At 37.2% G+C, this 9990-nt stretch overlaps 1 protein-coding gene across 4 annotated transcripts in view; it reads left to right on the top strand.

Moving 5' to 3' along the window:
- Positions 1 to 9990, top strand: part of LOC108573378 (bumetanide-sensitive sodium-(potassium)-chloride cotransporter) — a 43148-nt gene that overhangs the window by 28342 nt on the left and 4816 nt on the right. For 3 of the 4 annotated variants that reach the window (XR_001891402.1, XM_017935816.1, XM_017935817.1), the window contains exons 9-15: positions 566 to 687; positions 812 to 1011; positions 1577 to 1724; positions 3083 to 3324; positions 5034 to 5242; positions 6844 to 6955; positions 8054 to 8157. Coding sequence is in view for 3 of the 4 variants with exons in the window: in XM_017935816.1 (XP_017791305.1) it covers positions 566 to 687; positions 812 to 1011; positions 1577 to 1724; positions 3083 to 3324; positions 5034 to 5242; positions 6844 to 6955; positions 8054 to 8157 (1137 nt within the window). In the remaining variant the exon portion in view is untranslated. The remainder of the gene's footprint in view (positions 1 to 565; positions 688 to 811; positions 1012 to 1576; positions 1725 to 3082; positions 3325 to 5033; positions 5243 to 6843; positions 6956 to 8053; positions 8158 to 9990) is intronic. The other variant, XM_017935818.1, reaches the window with a different exon arrangement.

Below are 9990 nucleotides of genomic sequence, written 5' to 3'. Positions count from 1 at the left end.
AGTTCGATTGGTTCGGTAGTTTTTGCCAGATCGTGGCAACCATTTCAGAAAACATGGTTTCGAGAAAAACGCGTTTAAAGTTTTCAGTGCAATTTAGATTCTCCCTTGATGTGTCACACTAAACGAGCTATAACTTCGTTATTTTATCGAATACAACTATAAAACTTCAGGAGTACATTCTTAAAGAGTTGTACCTTCGATATATGCAAAAAAATAAAAATCGATTTTTTGAAACCGTCACACTAGAAGATCCCCTTAAGACTTTTGGGTGAAAAAGGACCTAGGACCTTATGCGAAACAATTTTTGTTTCCAACGCGACATATGAACCTAGACAATAAACGTTTAAAATAATATTAAGGAACGTAAACTTGATAACAGCAAAAATTGCTTAAAAAAATAAGAAAGCGGCGGGTCAAAAAAGACCCGAAGACCACTCTAGGGTTAACCAAAACTGTAAAATGATACCTATGATTTTTTTACAAAAATTCCAACTTGCTTTAATTTTTAAACATTAATCGAAATAACCCTAGCAAACAGATTGTACGGCAAATTTTCAACTTTTAGCAAACTTGAACGCGGTAGCTCCTCTGATTTCAAACTTCTACCTGGCGTCGTACGCGTTAATTAATTTCTGCACGTTTCACGCGGCATTTATCCGACCACTTGGATGGCGACCTACCTTTAGAGTAAGTGACATGATAAAAAGGAACATTGAAAAAATAATATTTTCACTATATTTAAAACTCTTGAGTGTGTTTTAAATAATTGACACGGAACTAAACATCGAATTTAATAATCATTTTCTTACAGTTTTACAATACCTGGTTGTCTTTATTCGGCTTCATTACCTGCGTGTCCATAATGTTCCTCATTGATTGGGTAACATCGCTTGTCACATTTGTTATCATCTTCGCGTTATATCTGATAGTGGTCTATCGAAAACCAGATGTGAATTGGGGCAGTAGCACACAAGCTCAGACCTACAAGACTGCACTCTCTATCGTTTATCGGTAAGAATTTCACATTTTCCAAACTTTTACGAATTTCTTGTAATCATACTGCTGGGTATTATTTTGTTAGAATAAAAAAGCATATTTTTTCGTCAAATACTGCACAACTGAAAAACAATTTGTCGAACGGTCTTTGAATTTTAATAGTTTTTATTTAATTCAATGTCAATAAAATATTTGTTAAACAATTTTATCAAAGTGTGGTAGGCCAAAATTTACAAATTAACTAACACAAGTTTCGCTAAGATATAATGATAAATATGCAAAAGTTGTTTGTCATTTTCTATAATAAAACGAGTTCTTAAGGTGATGAACGCTTCGTAAAAATTGAACATTGTAGGATAAAATTTTATTACGAGTACAAAAACAAGTAGCGAATTAACAGTTTTGAGCAGCACTCATCCTTGAAAAATTAATTTTTTCTAATTCGTATCTTTAGCTTCAGTGTTCATAAAAGAGGGAAAACGTTAACTTAACACTGTAATATAATATAACACCTTAATTTGAAATTGATATTACTCGGTCTCTCTTTATCCTGCCTGTACAATAAAGTTCAATTTTGCAGATTGAATTCCATCGACGAACACGTGAAAAATTATGCTCCTCAAATATTGGCGTTGACCGGACTTCCTGGCGCTAGGCCAGCGTTACTACATCTGGCAAATCTCATCACGAAAAACCATTCGCTGCTAATTTCCGGCGAAATATATCCGGTTTGTATTTTGCATAAATAATCAAATTTATTTATTTTTTTACCTTTTGATCTTTCGCACAATTCTACGTTTCTAGCCTTCCTAATCTTTCTTACAATTTTTTATCTCTTGATACTTGCACGAAATATTGAACTCCAGAAGACTGTAATATTGACGTTCATGTCAATTGGACAATTTTTAGATAAATAACAGTTTGTATCCATGATCATTGGTAGTTAATATTAACCCTTTGACTACGGCAGACTTTGAGACGCACCAGCCGTACCATACGGTAGGAAATCAGTCGCGACGGACACCGAGAATGGTGAAACTTTTCGTTAGGCCTGCATTTCTGAGAAAGTATATTCAAATAATCAAAACACTGAATTCCACTACATTGAAACAATATTATTTATTTATTTGTATTCTGCATTCAATTTTTTGTGTACATACTAAAAATTTAACATTAACACTTTACCGACCGGTAGCGGTTGAACATCCTACGCACTTCCGACCTCTCACTCGGTCACAGATACATCTCTGACACCGGCTCTGTTTAGGCTCGAGGCTATCTAGGGAATATACGCGCTTTTTCTTATACGTATAGAAATATTAAATCAAATTTTGACCGATTAATAGGCTACCGGTCGGTAAGCGTTCGCGGTAAAAAAACGATTAATAGGCTACCGGTCGGTAAGCGTTCGCGGCAAAAAGCCGATTAATAAGCTACCGGTCGGTAAAGTGTTAACATTAAGCTTTTTTCGCAATATATCTAAAAATCTAGTAAAGTGTAGTACAATTCGAAACATGGATAAATACATAATCCTACATCACATTTCATGCATTCGTAATGTGTCTCACTTCTTCTGTTATGTTTTCTGAATTAGCATTCACTTACGCCTGACTGAAATAAGATCTGCCGGAATTATGATCGATAAAATTTTCCGGGCGCCTCTCGTGTCAGTGGACCGAACTTGGTTAAGCGCCTATAGGCGCCTACAGTAGCATAAGAGCAATATTTTTAAGCGCCTTTAGGCGCCTACAGTATGACAAGCGCAAGTTTTCTAAGCGCCTTTAGGCGCCAACAGTAGTCAAAGGGTTAATGGTTAATATGTGTGAAAGAAATTGCATTTAAGTTTGCCGCGTGAAAGTTGAATGTTTGAAAAATACTATTTTTATTTTATGCAAAAAATGCGTCAAATATTTTTAAAAATATTTTCAAGTTTACTACGATAAAAGAAAGTTGTACGTGTGTTAATTGTAAATTATGAGGAAATATTGGTTACTAACCAAATTAACTTCAATAAAAATCCATTTATGTTTAATTCAACTTGAACATATTGACGATTTAAGTTGAATAATAATTTATCTTTTCTTAGACTCGTTTATCTTACCGTTTACGATCAGTGAGATTGAGAAATGGTTATACATGGTTAAATCAACAACGTATCAAGTCGTTCTATCATGTGGTGGAGGATTTGAGTTTCGAACGGGGCGCATCGGCCTTGATGCAAGCAACAGGCGTTGGAAAATTGGCACCAAATGTAGTTCTAATGGGCTACAAAACGCACTGGTCGACATGCAACCACAAGGATCTTCAAGAATATTTTAATGTTCTTCAGTAAGTTCGGCAAAATTGTTATCAAAACTTTTGTTGTAAATATAAACGAGACTTTTCCACTCTGGTATTCAGGGTGAGGTATTTAAATAGGAACATCTTACTTTTTTTTCCGTTGTTTTGGACATATTAACAAACTATTCAGAGTAAAGGAAATTGTTCGAAAAAATACTTTCCTTGTAACTAACATGCGATTCAATTTACAAAAAGCCATCCATGAAATTTCAAGAAAAAGATGATACCGGGAGGAATATTGTTTCTAATATCATGTTTGGATCTTCGAACAGTTTAGCTTTACCTTAAATACTGGATGATTGAAAAAATTCGTGCCCGATTTTCAGAGGTTGCGGGAACCTTATCACACTTTGGCACAGATGTTTATTTTAACGTCATGTTACATTCCTATCGAAAGATACACCGCTTGTGTTTTATTTTCAGATAATTGTCCATTTCATTTCATTTTATTTTCAAATGAAACGTGCCTTTGCACACACCGCTTGCGTTTTATTTTCAAATCGGGCACGAACTTTTGCAATCATCCAATATAAACAACGAAGATGTTTAAGTGTTCCCATTTAAATTCTTCGCTCCGTTTTGTTACGTATGTACACTATTGTACATAGAATGAGTGAAACAAAAAACTGAATCTGTCTTAAAATTGAAGCTTCTCGTAGACCATTGGAGTCAGAGGGGAAAATACAAAGAACTGATCTAAATGCAATTTATATTCTCTCTACGTATGTATATCGATATTTGCGTTCGCTGCCGTAAAACTTTTAACACGGCAATAATGTCCTCGTAAAAAGTGAACGCTTCAAAAGTTTGAAAATCGTTTATCCCTGTTTCTATGCTAAAAATACTTGTCCTGAAAGTTATCTAAATTAGAAAACGAAAATCAGACAAGACGTTGCGACGTTTCGAGAAATAAAGTTTACATAGTTTTGATTTTGTCGTGCTAGTGAGTAAAGCGATTAAATTATTTGAAAGAGCGGGTTTCTACAGCATGGAAAGAACATCTTTAGGCTACGATTTCTAGAGCAACCTTGAAATGGAGAAAAAAATTAAAAAGAGCGCTTGAGCGTTGCGATAAAGAAATAAAATTTCATTCAAGATTGATTTATACTTTTTTTTTTTTACGTGGGGGAAGTCCTCATGGTCATCCCGCCCCCTGGGGAAGGGGCGGGGTAGTGTCGGACTCTTACCGACTAAAACGCCCACGGCGACCCTCGTCAGGCGTGTCGGTGGGACTCCGGGCTCTCGCGTAGCGAACACTACCGAAGCCCCACCGCGCCTGGGCGTGCGCCCCGACCCGGGGGAGGTGTGCCATCCCCTCCCCGAAACTCCGCCCACAGGCACTGCGGCACCAGGGAGCCGCGCCCAGTGCCGCCCATCTCTGGTTATACCTATCACAGCCATGTGACAAGTTTCACAACAGGGAATGTAAATTGAATTTTAATAAACTGTTTTATTTTCTTTCTTTATTCTCTGACTCCAATGAATTACGAGAAATTTCAATTTCAAGATTGGTTCCGTTTTGTCTTACCCACCCTGTATACAATATTGTCGCTTTTCTGTTCCGCAGAAACTTTTTTGACGATTAAAAAAATTAGACGACAATTAAAAGGATTAGTTTGTAAATAAATTACGCACACATATACCCTTTTTACATTAAGTATTATGCAGTATGATAAATATAATTGTCCTGTTTACAGTAACGCGTTTGATCAAAAACTAGCGGTAGCAATGTTACGTATTGCAGAAGGTTTGGATTGTTCCGAAGTTGCAACTGCGAACGGCGATGAAGAACACGGCGCTCTAGCACAGAGTAGCTACGATTTAACAGGAAGCACTTTGATGCACGTGGACAGCAATTTGTCTATGTCCAGTCAGATTCCAAGAGTTCAGAGTGTGCCAACTATGGGTATTTAGAGTTTTATTTATGTTTAAATATATACAGGGTGAGTCACGAGAAACGGAACACCTAAATTTCACTGTTAGAAGTGAAGATAGGAAGAAATGTCAAAACAAAAAGTTGGACTGTTCAAGGGGGCAAATGTGATAATACAATGTGATTCAAAGTTTTTTAACCAGTTAGCTGTTTTTGACGAGTATACTCGTCACGAAGAAATGGCAATATTTTGTGTTATGACGAGTATACTTCTCATGGGTAAAAAGTAGTTACAATTTGCCGTTTAAATTGCAATTTTAGTAAAAACTAAAACATATTAAACTACTGCTACTGCATACTCTACTCACAGAAATTCACGCGATTTTCTTAATCTCTCCCATGAAGCTCTTTATGGAGTGATATTTGATAAGGTTGGAAATTATGCGAATGTAGTCGCATAATACCTGATTGGCTAACGTCACTTTCTCGAGCGAGCTGGCTACTGCTAACATGAGGATTTATTGCTATGAATGAAACCTAATAGCTTTATAAACCAAATTTTACACGTCAATGTTTTCGTTGGTCATTTCAAAGTCAGAATATCCTATATCGTTGAATTTGTCTTGATATCAGCTACTATACATCGTTCAAAATAAGAGTAACCTCGTTTTGCTCATGGGACGTGCCTAAGGCAGGGTTAGAACCACTAGAACGTCCAAACCCCCACTTAACCGCCTACGTTTTTCTCCGTCTTACCCTCTGCTACGCTCTCTGTCTAACCGCAGAACGGACGAGAATCGGTCCGAGAGCGAGGTTACTCTCATTCTGAACGATGTATACTAGAACCACTAGAACGTCCAAACCCCCACTTAACCGCCTACGTTTTTCTCCGTCTTACCCTCTGCTACGCTCTCTGTCTATCCGCAGAACGGACAAGAATCGGTCCGAGAGCGAGGTTACTCTCATTCTGAACGATGTATATGCTATAAAGTCAAAAATATATGATGCCATTCAAAAAAAACATCGATGACGTAAAAAGAACCTTGAAGACAACGTCAATCAGAAGACACGTTTGCATTATCATATTTGCCCCCTTGGACAGTTTTTCTATCTTCAATTCTAACAGCGATATTTAGGTGTTCTGTTCCTCGTAACTCACTCTGTGTGGCGAAACACTGCGGCATGAAACACAGTACCATCTTATTTTAGCTTTATCGTATGCACGAAACAAAAATTCGATACGACATAAAAATTCTATTAAAGACAGAAGTATTTGGACGAAAAATCAAAGTACTGGTTTGATAAATGATAAAATAGAAGAATATCAAACGTTTGTATACTCTGTCCAATTTAAGAGTAACCTCGCTCTCGGACCGATTTTCGTCCGTTCTGCGCAGTTCCCGCAGTTAGACAGAGAGCGTAGCAGAGGGTAAGACGGAGAAAAACGTAGGCGGTTAAGTGGGGGTTTGCACGTTCTAGCCCTGCCTTAGGCACGTCCCATGCGCGAAGCGAGGTTACTCTTAAATTGGACAGAGTGTAGTTATAAGATGATTCGGATAAAATTTGAAGGATTGAATAACTTTTCTGTACGGATACACTAGCAGTTAAAATTTGTTAATGATACGTATGTCTAGGAACTCAATTCGTTCCTATAGATGGACCACAAATAATCAGGGATTCGCCTACTCATGAAAGCGCTCGAGACCACTTGAAACAGAAAAGAAAATATGCGATAGATAAACTAATGTAAGTATTAAAATTCCTTAAAGGTGTTATTTCTTTTTGAAATTAAGTATGTAGCGACAATGACAGGAAGCAAATCATGACAACGCCCAAATTTATAAATACACACACGAACAGAAACCGAAGTCTGTCAAGTCGAAACTTATAGTTAGTATACGCGTACCTACTTCACGGATTCTCAAAGTTCTTTTTCTCGAAAATGAAGCCTTATATGCAAAAACTTGATTCTACTCTTTCGACTTATTTTTCCACGAGGATTCGCTCCTTTCCCGGTTATACCACGATTGCAGAGACACCCTGTAGATCAGGGGTTCCCAAAGTTTTGCCTAGGTGGGCCAAATTGTAAATTCAATTACGGCCATTGGCCGTTAAGACAATAAAATATACACAAGATATATTACATATAAAATTTTGTATTTTTGTAACGAAGAAATTTTTAATTATATGATAAAATTTATTTATTTTTTTTGTAAAAATGTAAATTATCTCTGTAAATTCAAGATCGCGGCTGATCTGACATCGCGTGCCGCATTTCTAGGATTTGCAGGCCACACTTTGGGAATCCCTGCTGTAGATGATGCATTTTACCATCGCTTCTCGTAATATTTTTCACCCTTTCCAATAACCATGCAGGAATTGTAGTCACAGAACACATTGCTAACAAACTTCGTTTACATTTCCTGATTATTTAGCACTGCATGGAATATTGGATGTATACAAGATGTTACCCATTTTAACCCTTATGTCAATAACCACAATTGTCGTCTACTTTATCGTCCAATTTTCGTAGTTTTCTGAGAACAAAATTCTAAACTTGAGGCAAACACGGATAGGAAATGTGCGAAATAACAGCGATCTGGCCGGATATTTCAACCTATTACCTGAATAATAAAATATTTTAAGTGAGAATTATGCAAAAGGGTATCCGGGTACCCGGTTATTGACATAAACGTTAAGGGCATACAGTACTCGGTAAACTGAGCAGAAAATGCTCCAAACTAATGAGTATAAAAAGTCCATACTGTATTCAAAGATAGAGGCAATTTTATGTTTTGGCCAAAGAATAACAGGATAAAATTGTACATAGCGTTAATTTTCTAGAGAGAAACGACATACTATGACAGCTGTCCCTGAACGCTTAGCGATCTTCCAAAGGAAACACAAAAACGGCACGATCGATGTCTGGTGGCTATATGACGACGGAGGTAATTCATAAAAAATATTAACACGTACATATCTGCAAGCATTTGGAGTGTTTATCGGTTCGAATTGTTGATACCATAATCAAACCGTTATATTAATAAATTCCATTAATTTTATCTGTAAATGATTTCGCAAATGAAAATATCTTCGGCAAATTTTAAACGAACAATCATTTGAGCAGTTACATTAAGAATTTTAATTGGAAGAGATTAATTTTTTTTTTTTACGATAACACATGAGCATTTTGCACGCCACTTGTTATACTTACATAATGTGTCAAACGTCCAGATAGAAGTTCACGCTGTCACACGCAGCATGTTATATCGTGGGTATACTGGTGAAATACACTAACAAGTCATAAAATGCCCGGTTTTACTTTATGGTGAAAAACCATAAAATTACCCCTTTACATACTGATAATACACGTTAAAACATAACATAAGAAATGAAAGATTTTTGCATTAAATTAAGTCGCTTATTCTAGATCTATGCCATGTCAAATACATTAACCGTTCGAGTGCCACGGGTTATTGCAGAAATCTGACTGAAAAATAACGAGCTGCGCGATCGCGCTTCTTTCATTTGATGTCGAAAACTTCCAAAAATTTCCTTTTGACATTTTCACTGAATACGACTGTTTAGAAATAACACGAAACAAAGGTAAAATTGATTATGCGCAGGATTTTTGTTGAAGTTTTTATAAAAAAAATAGACAGATTATAAGAAATAGTATAAAATTTACACTTCGTGGCCCGATGCGCTGACACTTTTCGATGTCGAATACGAGAAACGCGACCGCGTTCCTTGCCACTCAAACGGTTAAGGAAAACCATACATATTTACTTGGTGTATTTTACTAGTAAACCCACGATATGTTGTAACATTTCCGTACGACAAAATAAATATAGAGCATTCTTTCTTTGGAGCCTTCTCTTCTTTCAAACACACGTGCCGTCGTAACATCGCACACATGCTATACTATTCGTTCAAAATAAGAATAACCTCGCTCTCGGACCGATTCTCGTCCGCTCTGCGCATAGACAGAGAGCGTAGGCAGAGGGTAAGACGGAGAAAAACGGAGGCGGTTAAGTGGGGGTTTGGACGCTCTAGTGCAGAGACGCTTAACTTCTTGCTCACGAGCAAATTTCCCCTCCCGAGGTTCCCCCACTCGAGTTGCGGCGCGGCGGGGGGAGGACGCGAGGAGTCCTCCCACCGCAACTCCAGCGACTGCCGTTGGTTTATGTTACACATTCTGCGTGTTCGTACCGCATAGTGGGGGAACCTCGGGAGGGGAAATTTTCTCGTGAGCAAGAAGTTAAGCGGATCTGCTCTAGTGGTTCTAGCCCTGCCTTAGGCACGTCCCATGCGCGAAACGAGGTTATTCTTATTTCGAACGAAGAGCAGCAACTGGATCGAATTATAACGCATGCAACACGCAACGTGCAAAACTCTCGTGCTATTCTATCCTTCATGTTTCCTACAGATGTGTAAATACATAAATGCTCAAATATTCAGCTTATTTATTAATATGTGCCATAACTGATGAAACAAAAAAAAAAAATTCTCTAGTATCTTAACACGTTAAGCGCCAAGCCTGTTTTGTCTTCCTTTCCGTTTAGCCCGCGATATCCGATTTCACCGATATGCTGGCGGCCGGAGGACTGTGTAAGGTTGCGATAAGACTGCATGTGTTTTAATAATACTCATTAAAATTTTTTTTTTGGTAACAAGTCATATTTAAGTACATTCTTTTATGATCTCTAAATTATTTAAAATTTATTAATAGAAGAATATAATTTTTTAAATTGTATATCGTCAGTCAACAGTGACTGACA

This window comes from Habropoda laboriosa, unplaced genomic scaffold (genome assembly GCF_001263275.1).
Source record: "Habropoda laboriosa isolate 0110345459 unplaced genomic scaffold, ASM126327v1 scaffold146, whole genome shotgun sequence".
Lineage (NCBI taxonomy): Eukaryota > Metazoa > Arthropoda > Insecta > Hymenoptera > Apidae > Habropoda > Habropoda laboriosa.
The sequence above is the reverse complement of the archived record's forward strand: the minus strand, read 5'-3'. Positions and strand labels throughout refer to the sequence as shown.